The sequence below is a fragment of the Notolepis coatsorum genome, assembly GCF_963971535.1.
Source record: "Notolepis coatsorum genome assembly, contig: SUPER_8_unloc_1, whole genome shotgun sequence".
Lineage (NCBI taxonomy): Eukaryota > Metazoa > Chordata > Actinopteri > Aulopiformes > Paralepididae > Notolepis > Notolepis coatsorum.
Window position 1 is genome coordinate 1078625 of NW_028174873.1, and position 17446 is coordinate 1096070.

General features: G+C 46.6%; 1 protein-coding gene across 2 annotated transcripts in view; it reads left to right on the forward strand.

Annotated features, from left to right (window-relative positions):
* The window catches only part of rabep1 (rabaptin, RAB GTPase binding effector protein 1), a 109489-nt gene that overhangs the window by 55321 nt on the left and 36722 nt on the right, over positions 1 to 17446 (forward strand). For both annotated transcript variants that reach the window (XM_084338365.1, XM_084338366.1), the window contains 3 exons: positions 10882 to 10998; positions 12095 to 12193; positions 16574 to 16714. In XM_084338365.1, coding sequence (XP_084194491.1) covers positions 10882 to 10998; positions 12095 to 12193; positions 16574 to 16714 — 357 coding nt within the window. The remainder of the gene's footprint in view (positions 1 to 10881; positions 10999 to 12094; positions 12194 to 16573; positions 16715 to 17446) is intronic.

The window sequence follows — 17446 nt, forward strand, 5'->3', positions numbered from 1 at the left end:
GAGAGAGAGAGAGGAAGAATGGGAGACAGAGCGGGGGGAAGACACGAGTCCGGTTACGTGGTTCGCCACTTGGGCGCCCTTTATAGTTTATTAGTTCAAGTTTCTTTAATAGTTGTCATACAGAAGTACAGAATACTTTTATACAAAATGCTTCTTACTGTTACGCTCCAGAGACTGTGCTAGCCAAGATAAGTATGAAATAAAATAGTATAGCATGTAAAATATTATTTATTGTGCCTATATGTATGACATTTCATATAGCTAAACTGTGTCTTGTTTTGTAAGCTTGTCATCGCTGTAATTGAGGGTAACCTGAGTGTCTTACAAGTTTAAATAAAGGATTACAATTAAATTAAATATTGAGGGAACGAACCATTGTGGCGCCAAACCTGTTCCGCTTGCAAAATGTTGTTTCCGACCAGTGTGTATAGCAATGCATGTCCCCTTTAACACAATGGCGCCCAAGGACGTATATCTCCGTGTTTTGATTCCACCCGTTGTGGACAGAGGCACAAAAAATTATTGCTTTTATTCCATTTTATTAACCTATTCAAGGTCGCTGAGCGTCACTACAGATCTACCCTACTCTATGAATTCGAAAACGTGCAATACCGGCCAGATCCTCTTAGGGGCGCTGTCGCGATAATGCAGTGTTCCCTGTGGCCGAACGGTGGACTATTTTTTTTAACTTTTTTTTTAGTTTCCAGTAGCAGGATTCTGGATGTGTAGCATAGTAGCTTGGATTACGTTTTGCATCGCAGATTTCACCATGCAATAAGGGGATTTATCATCAGCCAATGGACATATCGATCTACCAGATGGCGATCGATAACGGGGAAATGCTCGGGCGATCTCACCGGACCACGGTAAGATCTTTTTCACGTAAAGTACATCCCGATCGGGCCTTGTTTTGATAGCCAACCAGGCGTTCGGCCTATGTGGCTAATGAGGCTAACACGGTTATTGGTAATCGATAATCAGAAACGACGTCCCCCGCCCCCCCCCCCCCCCCCCCCTTTCATGCATACATGCGTGAGGATCGTACCGATCATATGCAGTTTGAGTTTTAACTGGAGCATATCTATAACCGAAATGCCATTGGATTTAACGTTATTAGCTATTAGCCCTGTATCTCGGCTTCCAGGAAATATACTAGACCAAATCCGGTATAATGCTTATATTCACGGCGCTATAAAATGAGAACCTATTGATGACTTTTTTTTCTTTAAGCCATTTTGAAGGGACGGTTTATGGACTCAATTGACAATGAGAATGGACAGATAGCAATACTATAAAGTATAGATTTAGCTCTACAAACAGCCCCACGTCTGTTTACATTCCCCGGTCCTCTTGAGATTAATTAGACTCATCCCAATGGCCCCGAATGTGTTTTTGAATGTATGACTTTTACCAGAGTACTCATTTATATGAGTATTTCTACTTTTACTTAAGTAAAGGAACTGTGTACTTCTTCCACCACTGTTTCCGAGCTACTTCTGGGTTGAAACGGGATAAACTAACACTATATAAAGCTGTTATTTGCATTTAAAAACATCAATGTCAATCTGTCATCGTATGCACAATGAGTTTCCACTGTATTTAGAAACACAAACAAGACTCTTGATAGAGAGGCCAATATTAGCTAACTGTTAGTTAGCTTACTAGCTAACTTTTAGCTAGCAAACGTTAGCCATCTTGGCTAGCTGGCCATACTAAGCTAAGCTATGCTAAGTCATATCAAGCTGACAAACTGAAATTAGATGCAATTGGTTGTATATGCCATGAAGTAATGGTACATATGACATTTGACATTGTTATTTTGAAATGTCGATATGAAAGTTTTTTTGTTTAATTTAATAAATGTTGTTAATTAGGAAGGTAAGTCCTAACACATTCTCCACACCATTTTCCTTTTCCACCTACTGGAACCATTATTTGCAAAGGGATCTTATTGGTCCACTCACTCACTCACTCACTCACTCTGAACAGTGGACAGTGGAGAACAATGGGGGGGGGGGTGTGAATGTTAATAACTATTATTACATGGCGTTTTAACATTCGCCGAAATGCTTGATTGTGATTGGTCAATAGCCCCTGACAGCGGTGAATTATTTTTCGATGAGGCGCCTCAGTATTCTAAACTCCGTGTCGGTCAATTATTTTGTGACAATGACCTCGTAGCCATACATTATCCCTTACTTAAATAGATTTCATAATTTATTTTTAGATTTTTATTACACCCGTCTGTCTCTGGTAGAAACAGCTTGACATAGAAACAGCCTGTCTACCTGTCTCACCTCCTCTCATAGAAACAGCCTGTCTCACCTCTCATAGAAACAGCCTGTCTCACCTCTCATAGAAACAGCCTGTCTACCTGTCTCACCTCCTCATAGAAACAGCCTGTCTACCTGTCTCACCTCTCATAGAAACAGCCTGTCTACCTGTCTCACCTCTCATAGAAACAGCCTGTCTACCTGTCTCACCTCTCATAGAAACAGCCTGTCTACCTGGCTCACCTCTCATAGAAACAGCATGTCTACCTGTCTCACCTCTCATAGAAACAGCCTGTCTACCTGTCTCACCTCTCATAGAAACAGCCCGTCTACCTGTCTCACCTCTCATAGAAACAGCATGTCTACCTGTCTCACCTCTCATAGAAACAGCATGTCTACCTGTCTCACCTCTCGTAGAAACAGCCTGTCTACCTGTCTCACCTCTCATAGAAACAGCCTGTCTACCTGTCTCACCTCTCATAGAAACAGCCTGTCTACCTGTCTCACCTCTCATAGAAACAGCATGTCTACCTGTCTCACCTCTCGTAGAAACAGCCTGTCTACCTGTCTCACCTCCTCTTGTAGAAACAGCCTGTCTACCTGTCTCACCTCTCATAGAAACAGCCTGTCTACCTGTCTCACCTCTCATAGAAACAGCCTGTCTACCTGTCTCACCTCTCGTAGAAACAGCCTGTCTACCTGTCTCACCTCTCATAGAAACAGCCTGTCTACCTGTCTCACCTCCTCTCGTAGAAACAGCCTGTCTACCTGTCTCACCTCTCATAGAAACAGCCTGTCTACCTGTCTCACCTCTCATAGAAACAGCCTGTCTACCTGTCTCACCTCTCATAGAAACAGCATGTCTACCTGTCTCACCTCTCGTAGAAACAGCCTGTCTACCTGTCTCACCTCTCATAGAAACAGCCTGTCTCACCTCTCATAGAAACAGCCTGTATACCTGTCTCACCTCTCATAGAAACAGCCAGTCTACCTGTCTCACCTCTCATAGAAACAGCCTGTATACCTGTCTCACCTCTCGTAGAACCAGCCCGTCTACCTGTCTCACCTCTCATAGAACCAGCCTGTCTACCTGTCTCACCTCTCATAGAAACAGCCTGTCTACCTGTCTCACCTCCTCTCATAGAAACAGCCCGTCTACCTGTCTCACCTCTCGTAGAAACAGCCTGTCTACCTGTCTCACCTCTCGTAGAAACAGCCCGTCTACCTGTCTCACCTCTCATAGAAACAGCCTGTCTACCTGTCTCACCTCCTCTCATAGAAACAGCCTGTCTACCTGTCTCGCCTCTCATAGAAACAGCCTGTCTACCTGTCTCACCTCTCGTAGAAACAGCCTGTCTACCTGTCTCACCTCTCATAGAAACAGCCTGTCTACCTGTCTCACCTCTCATAGAAACAGCCTGTCTACCTGTCTCACCTCTCATAGAAACAGCCTGTCTACCTGTCTCACCTCCTCTCGTAGAAACAGCCTGTCTACCTGTCTCACCTCTCATAGAAACAGCCTGTCTACCTGTCTCACCTCTCGTAGAAACAGCCTGTCTACCTGTCTCACCTCTCATAGAAACAGCCTGTCTACCTGTCTCACCTCTCGTAGAAACAGCCTGTCTACCTGTCTCACCTCTCGTAGAAACAGCCTGTCTACCTGTCTCACCTCCTCTCGTAGAAACAGCCTGTCTACCTGTCTCACCTCTCATAGAAACAGCCTGTCTACCTGTCTCACCTCTCATAGAAACAGCCTGTCTACCTGTCTCACCTCTCATAGAAACAGCCTGTCTACCTGTCTCACCTCTCATAGAAACAGCCTGTCTACCTGTCTCACCTCTCGTAGAAACAGCATGTCTACCTGTCTCACCTCTCATAGAAACAGCCTGTCTACCTGTCTCACCTCTCATAGAAACAGCCAGTCTACCTGTCTCACCTCTCATAGAAACAGCCTGTATACCTGTCTCACCTCTCGTAGAACCAGCCCGTCTACCTGTCTCACCTCTCATAGAAACAGCCTGTCTACCTGTCTCACCTCTCATAGAAACAGCCTGTCTACCTGTCTCACCTCTCATTGAAACAGCCTGTATACCTGTCTCACCTCTCGTAGAACCAGCCCGTCTACCTGGCTCACCTCTCATAGAAACAGCCTGTCTACCTGTCTCACCTCTCATAGAAACAGCCTGTCTACCTGTCTCACCTCCTCTCATAGAACCAGCCTGTATACCTGTCTCACCTCTCATAGAAACAGCCTGTCTACCTGTCTCACCTCCTCTCATAGAAACAGCCCGTCTACCTGTCTCACCTCTCGATGAAACAGCCTGTCTACCGGTCTCACCTCTCGTAGAAACAGCCCGTCTACCTGTCTCACCTCTCATAGAAACAGCCTGTCTACCTGTCTCACCTCCTCTCATAGAAACAGCCTGTCTACCTGTCTCACCTCTCATAGAAACAGCCTGTCTACCTGTCTCACCTCCTCTCATAGAAACAGCCTGTCTACCTGTCTCACCGCTCATAGAAACAGCCTGTCTACCTGTCTCACCTCCTCTCATAGAAACAGCCTGTCTACATGTCTCACCTCTCATAGAAACAGCCTGTCTACCTGTCTCACCTCTCATAGAAACAGCATGTCTACCTGTCTCACCTCTCATAGAAACAGCCTGTCTACCTGTCTCACCTCTCATAGAAACAGCCTGTCTACCTGTCTCACCTCTCGTAGAAACAGCCTGTATACCTGTCTCACCTCTCATAGCAACAGCCTGTCTACCTGTCTCACCTCTCATAGAAACAGCCCGTCTACCTGTCTCACCTCTCGTAGAAACAGCCTGTCTACCTGTCTCACCTCTCGTAGAAACAGCCTGTCTACCTGTCTCACCTCCTCTCATAGAAACAGCATGTCTACCTGTCTCACCTCTCATAGAAACAGCCCGTCTACCTGTCTCACCTCTCATAGAAACAGCCTGTCTACCTGTCTCACCTCTCATAGAAACAGCCTGTCTACCTGTCTCACCTCTCATAGAAACAGCATGTCTACCTGTCTCACTTCTCATAGAAACAGCCAGTCTACCTGTCTCACCTCTCATAGAAACAGCCCGTCTACCTGTCTCACCTCTCATAGAAACAGCCCGTCTACCTGTCTCACCTCTCATAGAAACAGCCCGTCTACCTGTCTCACCTCTCATAGAAACAGCCCGTCTACCTGTCTCACCTCTCATAGAAACAGCCTGGCTCACCTCCTCTCATAGAAACAGCCTGTATCACCTCTCATAGAAACAGCCTGTCTACCTGTCTCACCTCTCATAGAAACAGCCTGTCTACCTGTCTCACCTCTCATAGAAACAGCCTGTCTACCTGTCTCACCTCCTCTCATAGAAACAGCCTGTCTACCTGTCTCACCTCTCATAGAAACAGCCCGTCTACCTGTCTCACCTCTCATAGAAACAGCCTGTCTACCTGTCTCACCTCTCATAGAAACAGCCTGTCTACCTGTCTCACCTCTCATAGAAACAGCCTGTCTACCTGTCTCACCTCTCATAGAAACAGCCTGTCTACCTGTCTCACCTCTCATAGAAACAGCCTGTCTACCTGTCTCACCTCTCATAGAAACAGCCTGTCTACCTGTCTCACCTCCTCTCATAGAAACAGCCTGTCTACCTGTCTCACCTCTCATAGAAACAGCCCGTCTACCTGTCTCACCTCTCATAGAAACAGCCTGTCTACCTGTCTCACCTCTCATAGAAACAGCCTGTCTACCTGTCTCACCTCCTCTCATAGAAACAGCCTGTCTACCTGTCTCACCTCCTCTCATAGAAACAGCCTGTCTCACCTGTCTCACCTCTCATAGAAACAGCCTGTCTACCTGTCTCACCTCCTCTCATAGAAACAGCCTGTCTACCTGTCTCACCTCCTCTCATAGAAACAGCCTGTCTACCTGTCTCACCTCCTCTCATAGAAACAGCCTGTCTACCTGTCTCACCTCTCATAGAAACAGCCTGTCTACCTGTCTCACCTCTCATAGAAACAGCCTGTATACCTGTCTCACCTCTCATAGAAACAGCCTGTCTACCTGTCTCACCTCTCGTAGAAACAGCCTGTCTACCTGTCTCACCTCCTCTCATAGAAACAGCCTGTCTACCTGTCTCACCTCTCATAGAAACAGCCTGTCTACCTGTCTCACCTCTCATAGAAACAGCCTGTCTACCTGTCTCACCTCTCATAGAAACAGCCTGTCTACCTGTCTCACCTCCTCTCATAGAAACAGCCTGTCTACCTGTCTCACCTCCTCTCATAGAAACAGCCTGTCTACCTGGCTCACCTCTCATAGAAACAGCCTGTCTACCTGTCTCACCTCTCATAGAAACAGCCTGTCTACCTGTCTCACCTCTCATAGAAACAGCCTGTCTACCTGTCTCACCTCTCATAGAAACAGCCTGTCTACCTGTCTCACCTCTCATAGAAACAGCCTGTCTACCTGTCTCACCTCTCATAGAAACAGCCTGTCTACCTGTCTCACCTCTCATAGAAACAGCCTGTCTACCTGTCTCACCTCTCATAGAAACAGCCTGTCTACCTGTCTCACCTCTCATAGAAACAGCCTGTCTACCTGTCTCACCTCTCATAGAAACAGCCTGTCTACCTGTCTCACCTCTCATAGAAACAGCCTGTCTACCTGTCTCACCTCTCATAGAACCAGCCTGTCTACCTGTCTCACCTCTCATAGAACCAGCCTGTCTACCTGTCTCACCTCTCATAGAACCAGCCTGTCTACCTGTCTCACCTCTCATAGAAACAGCCTGTCTACATGTCTCACCTCTCATAGAACCAGCCTGTCTACCTGTCTCACCTCTCATAGAACCAGCCTGTCTACCTGTCTCACCTCCTCTCATAGAAACAGCCTGTCTACCTGTCTCACCTCTCATAGAAACAGCCTGTCTACCTGTCTCACCTCCTCTCATAGAAACAGCCTGTCTACCTGTCTCACCTCCTCTCATAGAAACAGCCTGTCTACCTGTCTCACCTCTCATAGAAACAGCCTGTCTACATGTCTCACCTCTCATAGAAACAGCCTGTCTACCTGTCTCACCTCTCATAGAAACAGCCTGTCTACCTGTCTCACCTCTCATAGAAACAGCCTGTATACCTGTCTCGCCTCCTCTCATAGAACCAGCCTGTCTACCTGTCTCACCTCTCATAGAAACAGCCTGTCTACCTGTCTCGCCTCCTCTCATAGAAACAGCCTGTCTACCTGTCTCACCTCTCATAGAAACAGCCTGTCTACCTGTCTCACCTCTCATAGAAACAACCTGTCTACCTGTCTCACCTCTCATAGAAACAGCCTGTCTACCTGTCTCACCTCTCATAGAAACAGTCTGTCTACCTGTCTCACCTCTCATAGAAACAGCCTGTCTGCCTGTCTCACCTCCTCTCATAGAACCAGCCTGTCTACCTGTCTCACCTCTCATAGAAACAGCCTGTCTACCTGTCTCACCTCATAGAAACAGCCTGTCTACCTGTCTCACCTCTCATAGAAACAGCATGTCTACATGTCTCACCTCTCATAGAAACAGCCTGTATACCTGTCTCACCTCTCATAGAAACAGCCTGTCTACCTGTCTCACCTCTCATAGAAACAGCCTGTCTACCTGTCTCACCTCTCATAGAAACAGCCTGTCTACCTGTCTCGCCTCTCATAGAAACAGCCTGTCTACCTGTCTCACCTCCTCTCATAGAAACAGCCTGTCTACCTGTCTCACCTCCTCTCGTAGAAACAGCCTGTCTACCTGTCTCACCTCTCGTAGAAACAGCCTGTCTGCCTGTCTCACCTCTCATAGAAACAGCCTGTCTACCTGTCTCACCTCTCATAGAAACAGCCTGTCTACCTGTCTCACCTCTCATAGAAACAGCCCGTATACCTGTCTCACCTCTCATAGAAACAGCCCGTCTACCTGTCTCACCTCTCATAGAAACAGCCTGTCTACCTGCCTCACCTCTCATAGAAACAGCCTGTCTACCTGTCTCACCTCTCATAGAAACAGCCTGTCTACCTGTCTCACCTCTCATAGAAACAGCCCGTCTACCTGTCTCACCTCTCATAGAAACAGCCCGTCTACCTGTCTCACCTCTCATAGAAACAGTCTGTCTACCTGTCTCACCTCTCATAGAAACAGCCTGTCTACCTGTCTCACCTCTCATAGAAACAGCCTGTCTACCTGTCTCACCTCTCATAGAAACAGCCTGTCTACCTGTCTCACCTCTCATAGAAACAGCCTGTCTACCTGTCTCACCTCCTCTCATAGAAACAGCCTGTCTACCTGTCTCACCTCCTCTCATAGAAACAGCCTGTCTACCTGTCTCACCTCTCATAGAAACAGCCTGTCTACCTGTCTCACCTCTCATAGAAACAGCCTGTCTACCTGTCTCACCTCCTCTCATAGAAACAGCCTGTCTACCTGTCTCACCTCTCATAGAAACAGCCTGTCTACCTGTCTCACCTCCTCTCATAGAAACAGCCTGTCTACCTGTCTCACCTCTCATAGAAACAGCCTGTCTACCTGTCTCACCTCTCATAGAAACAGCCTGTCTACCTGTCTCACCTCTCATAGAAACAGCCCGTCTACCTGTCTCACCTCTCATAGAAACAACCTGTCTACCTGTCTCACCTCTCATAGAAACAGCCTGTCTACCTGTCTCACCTCTCATAGAAACAGCCTATCTACCTGTCTCACCTCTCATAGAAACAGCCTGTCTACCTGTCTCACCTCTCATAGAAACAGCCTGTCTACCTGTCTCACCTCTCATAGAAACAGCCCGTCTACCTGTCTCACCTCTCATAGAAACAGCCTGTCTACCTGTCTCACCTCTCATAGAAACAGCCTGTCTACCTGTCTCACCTCTCATAGAAACAGCCTATCTACCTGTCTCACCTCTCATAGAAACAGCCTGTCTACCTGTCTCACCTCTCATAGAAACAGCCTGTCTACCTGTCTCACCTCTCATAGAAACAGCCTGTCTACCTGTCTCACCTCATAGAAACAGCCTGTCTACCTGTCTCACCTCGTAGAAACAGCCTGTCTACCTGTCTCACCTTTCATAGAAACAGCCTGTCTACCTGGCTCACCTCTCATAGAAACAGCCTGTCTACCTGTCTCACCTCTCATAGAAACAGCCTGTCTACCTGTCTCACCTCTCATAGAAACAGCCTGTCTACCTGTCTCACCTCTCATAGAAAACAGCCTGTCTACCTGTCTCACCTCATAGAAACAGCCTGTCTACCTGTCTCACCTCATAGAAACAGCCTGTCTACCTGTCTCACCTCATAGAAACAGCCTGTCTACCTGTCTCACCTCTCGTAGAAACAGCCTGTCTACCTGTCTCACCTCTCATAGAAACAGCCTGTCTACCTGTCTCACCTCTCATAGAAACAGCCTGTCTACCTGTCTCACCTCTCATAGAAACAGCCTGTCTACCTGTCTCACCTCTCATAGAAACAGCCTGTCTACCTGTCTCACCTCTCATAGAAACAGCCTGTCTCACCTGTCTCACCTCATAGAAACAGCCTGTCTACCTGTCTCACCTCCTCTCATAGAAACAGCCTGTCTACCTGTCTCACCTCTCATAGAAACAGCCTGTCTACCTGTCTCACCTCTCATAGAAACAGCCTGTCTACCTGTCTCACCTCCTCTCATAGAAACAGCCTGTCTACCTGTCTCACCTCTCGTAGAAACAGCCTGTCTACCTGTCTCACCTCATAGAAACAGCCTGTCTACCTGTCTCACCTCTCGTAGAAACAGCCTGTCTACCTGTCTCACCTCTCATAGAAACAGCCTGTCTACCTGTCTCACCTCTCATAGAAACAGCCTGTCTCACCTGTCTCACCTCTCATAGAAACAGCCTGTCTACCTGTCTCACCTCTCATAGAAACAGCCTGTCTACCTGTCTCACCTCCTCTCATAGAAACAGCCTGTCTACCTGTCTCACCTCCTCTCATAGAAACAGCCTGTCTCACCTGTCTCACCTCTCATAGAAACAGCCTGTCTACCTGTCTCACCTCCTCTCATAGAAACAGCCTGTCTACCTGTCTCACCTCCTCTCATAGAAACAGCCTGTCTACCTGTCTCACCTCCTCTCATAGAAACAGCCTGTCTACCTGTCTCACCTCTCATAGAAACAGCCTGTCTACCTGTCTCACCTCTCATAGAAACAGCCTGTCTACCTGTCTCACCTCCTCTCATAGAAACAGCCTGTCTACCTGTCTCACCTCCTCTCATAGAAACAGCCTGTCTACCTGTCTCGCCTCTCATAGAACCAGCCCGGCGTCTACCTGTCTCGCCTCTCGTAGAACCAGCCCGGCGTCTACCTGTCTCGCCTCTCGTAGAACCAGCCCGGCGTCTACCTGTCTCGCCTCTCGTAGAACCAGCCCGGCGTCTACCTGTCTCGCCTCTCGTAGAACCAGCCCGGCGTCTACCTGTCTCGCCTCTCGTAGAACCAGCCCGGCGTCTACCTGTCTCGCCTCTCGTAGAACCAGCCCGGCGTCTACCTGTCTCGCCTCTCGTAAGCCCGTCCGCCCCCCGGCTGTCTCTCACAGAAACCCGTCTTGTCTGGTCTGCAGGTGAAGAAGCTCCAGGTGATGCTGCGTCAGGCCAACGACCAGCTGGAGAGGAGCATGACCGAGAAGACCCACCTGGAGGACGCCGCCCGGCTGGGCAACGAGGAGACCACGGGCAAGGTCTGGACACACACACACGCACATACACACACATACACACGCACATACACACACGCTCACCCACCCATATTACATTTGAATGCCAATATCGGCCGATAACATCGGACATCGCTAACTGAGACGATCAAAGACTGTCCCTCACGTCGTCGTCGTCGTCCTTTTGTTACGCCAACTGTCCCGCGGGGGGCGCCGGTTCATATCACGGAGCTTGCCTTTCTGCCGGTAAAACGTTTTGCCAACGTTAGCGGCTCGCTGACCGCCGCTGTCCCAACAACAAGACTGTACGGTTTTGCGCGCACTTAAAAAAAAATTTAAAATTAAAAGAATAGTGGGATTCAATTGTGAACACATGGTGTGCATCATTCGGCTGCCGGCTTTAGGGCACTTTCACATATAGTTTTGCTGGACTCTGTGCGGTTTGGGGGGTGAAGTTGCAACATTGTTGCATTCTTCATTTGGTTCGTCTGCGTTCACACTGCAATTTGTCAAGTGCACCAAACTTTCTGAACAATGTCACGCGGTCGAAAAGGGCGCTCGTCTATTGGATATATATAGAATCCCAAAAACAGGCTTCGGGGACAGCTCTACAATTATCAGGAGCAGCCCAGCGCACACACACACACACCACATTCGAACACGTCGAAAAGGGCGCTTGTCTATTGGACACAATAGCGAGTGGAAATCCCTCCCCTTCAGGAGTGAAATCCGCGAAACACAAACATGCAGCAACATCCACTCGCGTCTCACACACTCATACATACACACACGCATACACACACACACGCACGCGCGCGCACACAGCACACTCCGCTCCGCTGACAGCAGGGACTCTCTCTCTGTTTCACGGTGAAGTAGAGCAGGCGGGACAGCGCCGCGTCACTTCCTATATTTGGTCCGATGAAACGAACCCAGACCTACGTTTTCAGGCGGACCAGAGTTTGCGTGTTTGGTCCGCACCAGAGTTCGACTGAGCATTCACACCACCCCAAAAAAAAGCGGACTATCCGAGAAAACGAACTCTGGTCCGATAGTCCGGACCAAACGGCTCTGGTGTGAAAGCACCCTGAGAGACGGTTGCTGCTGTGCTGTGTTGCAGATGGCGGCTCTCGTCCAGCGGGTGGAGGAGTCGGAGACGCTGCTGACGTCGCTGCAGCAGGGCTTCGGCCAGGCCAAGAGGACCACACAGGAGCAGATGGTGAGGGGCACGGGGTTAGGACCAGGGCCAGGCCAAGAGGACCACACAGGAGCAGATGGTGAGGGGCACGGGGTTAGGACCAGGGCCAGGCCAAGAGGACCACACAGGAGCAGATGGTGAGGGGCACGGGGTTAGGACCAGGGCCAGGCCAAGAGGACCACACAGGAGCAGATGGTGAGGGGCACGGGGTTAGGACCAGGGCCAGGCCAAGAGGACCACACAGGAGCAGATGGTGAGGGGCACGGGGTTAGGACCAGGGCCAGGCCAAGAGGACCACACAGGAGCAGATGGTGAGGGGCACGGGGTTAGGACCAGGGCCAGGCCAAGAGGACCACACAGGAGCAGATGGTGAGGGGCACGGGGTTAGGACCAGGGCCAGGCCAAGAGGACCACACAGGAGCAGATGGTGAGGGGCACGGGGTTAGGACCAGGGCCAGGCCAAGAGGACCACACAGGAGCAGATGGTGAGGGGCACGGGGTTAGGACCAGGGCCAGGCCAAGAGGACCACGCAGGAGCAGATGGTGAGGGGCACGGGGTTAGGACCAGGGCCAGGCCAAGAGGACCACACAGGAGCAGATGGTGAGGGGCACGGGGTTAGGACCAGGGCCAGGCCAAGAGGACCACACAGGAGCAGATGGTGAGGGGCACAGGGTGTCTCTCTCTTGATTTACAACAGTGGTGCCCAACCAGTCGATCGCGATCAACAGGTAGATCGCGGGCTGATTTCAAGTAGATCTCGATTAATAAAATTCGATTATTTAAAAAAAAAAAAAAAAAAGAAAAAAAAAAAAAGTTTTGCTAAATCAGCTCCGCCTCTCTTTGTTAACTACAACAAGCGATGCTGTTTGTTATTTAAGACGAGGTCGGACTCGGCACTGACAGATTTGTGTTCATTGTGCTGCTTTTATAAAGCCTCAAATGACTGCTTACAATATACAATTTTGGCTGGTAGCTCTCGGCTAGGTGGTAAATAAAAAAGTAGATCTTGGTTAAAAAAAGGTTGGGCACCCCTGGTCTACAACAAGGCCCCGTTTGATAGAGAACAATCAACTTTGCGTGTGTTGTAGCGCTATTTCAGAACATAGTTATTATGAGGTGCTTTACAAGAAAGACCGATAAGTAAGTGGGTTTTTATTTATATATAGCACCCTTTTCAACAACGTTGCAATGTGCTTCACGTGATACAGGAATAATAGAAGGTGCATCACATGACACAATAATTAAAACAAGGTGCATCACATGACACAATAATTAAAACAAGGTGCATCGCATAACACAATAATTAAAACGAGGTGCATCACATGACACAATAATTAAAACAAGGTGCATCACATGACACAATAATTAAAACAAGGTGCATCGCATAACACAATAATTTAAACGAGGTGCATCACATGACACAATAATTAAAACGAGGTGCATCACATGACACAATAATTAAAACGAGGTGCATCACATGACACAATAATTAAAACGAGGTGCATCACATGACACAATAATTAAAACAAGGTGCATCGCATAACACAATAATTAAAACAAGATGCATCACATGACACAATAATTAAAACAAGGTGCATCACATGACACAATAATTAAAACAAGGTGCATCACATAACACAATAATTAAAACAAGGTGCATCACATGACACAATAATTAAAACGAGGTGCATCACATGACACAATAATTAAAACAAGGTGCATCACATGACACAATAATTAAAACAAGGTGCATCACATGACACGATAATTAAAACAAGGTGCATCACATGACACAATAATTAAAACAAGGTGCATCACATGACACGATAATTAAAACAAGGTGCATCACATGACACAATAATTAAAACAAGGTGCATCACATAACACAATAATTAAAACAAGGTGCATCACATGACACAATAATTAAAACGAGGTGCATCACATGACACAATAATTAAAACAAGGTGCATCACATGACACAATAATTAAAACGAGGTGCATCACATGACACAATAATTAAAACAAGGTGCATCACATGACACAATAATTAAAACAAGGTGCATCACATGACACGATAATTAAAACAAGGTGCATCACATGACACAATAATTAAAACAAGGTGCATCACATGACACGATAATTAAAACGAGGTGCATCACATGACACAATAATTAAAACAAGGTGCATCACATGACACAATAATTAAAACAAGGTGCATCACATGACACAATAATTAAAACAAGGTGCATCACATAACACAATAATTAAAACAAGGTGCATCACATAACACAATAATTAATAGAAGGTGCATCACATAACACAATAATTAATAGAAGGTGCATCACATAACACAATAATTAAAACAAGGTGCATCACATGACACAAAAGCAGCTAAATGCAAGAGGACAACAACAACAACATTACAGTACAGCCTCTAAAGAGGGAAGGCAAGTTGGTAGAGTTGTGTTTTGAGAAGATTCCTATTTATTTTTTATTTTTAGGGTCAGATTAAAGTCTATAATCAAATTGAAGTCTGACATTTTAAAAAAAATAATAAAATAAATACATTTCACAATAAAAGCTTGCTGAAAAAAATTATATTTAAAGAAGAAGAAAAAACCACATAAAGAGGAAGAATGAAACCGCAGGAATGAAACGAGGCCACTATAAAAAGGTCTTTCTATGTTTTGAGTAGGGTTGTTCCAAAGCTGAGGGGCCCTGGCAGGAAAAAGCAGAAGTAGAAAAGATCTTGAGTGTCTTCAGTGGGCATGTGTTGTTCTGTCCCATGTGTCCCGTGACTCCCTGAGGGACGTCTTCTGAACTCATCCCTCTTTAGGAACTGCAGGGTGTCATTGTGGAAGGGAAAGACACTACTCCTAGAACAATCATTTGGAGAATGCCTCCTACCAAAAAGACTGGGGTGAATAGGTGTATGTGGTAAAAATAAATAAATAAAAATATGAATTCCTTTATTAAATAATTATTCTAGCTTATATCATTATAAATCAAAGGGAAATCTCTTTGAGGCAGTGTGTTAGCCCAGAAGATACTTCTATACTATAGTGTATTGTTAACTAAATAGTTGGCTCTGCACATGGGAACAACCCAGTGAAACAATAACCACAGTGTTTCCAGGGACCCCGACTTCCTCCGAGGACCGTTTGTTCAAACAGTTGCCATCTTTTATTTATTTATTACATTGTTCTTAGTTTCAAGTTTCCCCTCCCGAAACTATATAAAGCCCCTTTTAAATTTAGAACATCTCTCCTAGCAAAAAAAATAAAAAGGACAGCGCTAAAGTCAAACTCAGACGGAGCTGTCTAGGTATTTTCCGGTGAATCACCCCCCCCCCCCCCGGTATTTGGCCGGCGTGAATCACGAGGTGGAAACAAACCTGTCTTGTGTTTCTGGCAATAAAAAACTAGTTACCAACCAACATTAAAAAAAAATGTCATGGCCGAGGCGGCTAGGTGGTGTAGTGGGCAAGGCACTCGCCACCAGTGTGGAGACGCTACGATTCGCGTGTTCGAATCCAGCTCTCCACATTGCTTTCAGTTTAGCTGGTCGTCCGCAGTAATACACATTGGCCGTATTACGGGGAGGGAAACTGAAGGGTGGGGATCGGACGTTGTGAACAAGCGACTCCTACAGGTCGGTTGGTGCGCCTGCGCAGTAGAATCAGGAAGTGTCTGGGGCAGCGTGAGCCTCCCACGCGTTACTCCTCGACACTGAGAGATCGAGCTGCGCAGGTGAAAAGATGCGACTGCTGTTACCTCAAGTACCGGAGGGGACTTGTGCCATGTATGACTTAGTCCACATTGCAGCCGGCTTGTGGGAGGCAAGAAACAGCGTTCGTGACAGGGGAGGGTTGAATTGGATGATACGAAATTGGGATGGGAGAAAATATAGAAAAATGGGAGAAAAAGTGGATAAAAATAAAAAAATGTCATGGCTAGAGAGTGTTTATAATTTTAGAGGGACATTAGCTTCAAAGCAACCTACAGCTCTTAAAAGTATGTGCATTGCAGTTTGTGGGGTATCACTCTGGAATGGTCTGGATGCGAGTATAAAATTAAGCAAAAATATCAATCAATTTAAAGGTAGCTATAAACAAGCACTTATGGACACATACATAATACATATTTTTTCTCATTTGGATATTTGGATATATAAATAACTGTACTTTAATTATATTTTTCATTATTTGTTATATTATTTTTATTAAATTATAATGTCAAATATTGTAAGGAAGGGGCAGGGCTTGATACGTTGTTCCTTCTCGAACACTTATTGTATGGAAATAGTCTTTTGACTAATTACCCTTTTTAGTTTTTTAAACTTGTTTTTATGTTTCTATGTTCGAGACAAATAAAAAATCTAATAAAAATGAAATGTTCCAGGCGGTGCTGATGCGGTCCCGGGAGCAGGTGGCGGACGAGCTGGGCCGCCTGCAGAGGGACAACGACAGCCTGCAGGGGAAGCAGCGGCTGCACTCGGAGCTGCAGCAGCAGGAGAACCTCATGATGCCCAACACGGTGCCGGTAGGGCCTCCCTGGTTCACGTGTGTCCCTGCTGTCGGGTCAAGTTCAACTGCTTTATTTGTCAAGTACACCACAATACAGGGGGGGGGGGGGGGGCATTGCAGGTAACGCCATTCTTGTGTTTCCAGCTCAGACTTTAACAGAGCACAATTAGGAAACGACAATGAATACAAGCATGGTAACAATAAGTAGTAGTAGAAGGATCAAATATAAAATTATGTAAGATAAAATAGTCAATTATTTACAGAAAGTGTCTTGCGTGTAGTTAACACTTTTGAGTGCCAACGACGAGAATTCTCGTTATGTCATGCCAACCGTTGAGTGCCAAGGACGAGAGATCTCGTTATTTAATCGTTATTTTTTTTATTAGCGGTTTCCATTCATTTTTCATCAATCTAGCCTCACGTTACCCAGTGGGACTCTCTCTGAGCTCGAACAGGGAAAATACCGCCCCCTATCGTCTCCCGGATGATAATGCACCCATTGGAATGGAGTCAATGGAAATGCATGGGGAAAAGAAAATCCAGAATCGACATTTTACTTCTCAGGCATGTAATATCCGAGCCGATTGCAGTCATTCTGGTCCCTCAGAACAGCGTGGAATATGTGTTTCGAGCACCCGGCGTTGGATCAATAAACGCGATCGATATTTGGAATGGCCATCAGGAATTGGAATAATCTTTTTGGAGAACATCTGATCTGAAGTAAGGAATCTATTTACCAGTCTTGGGG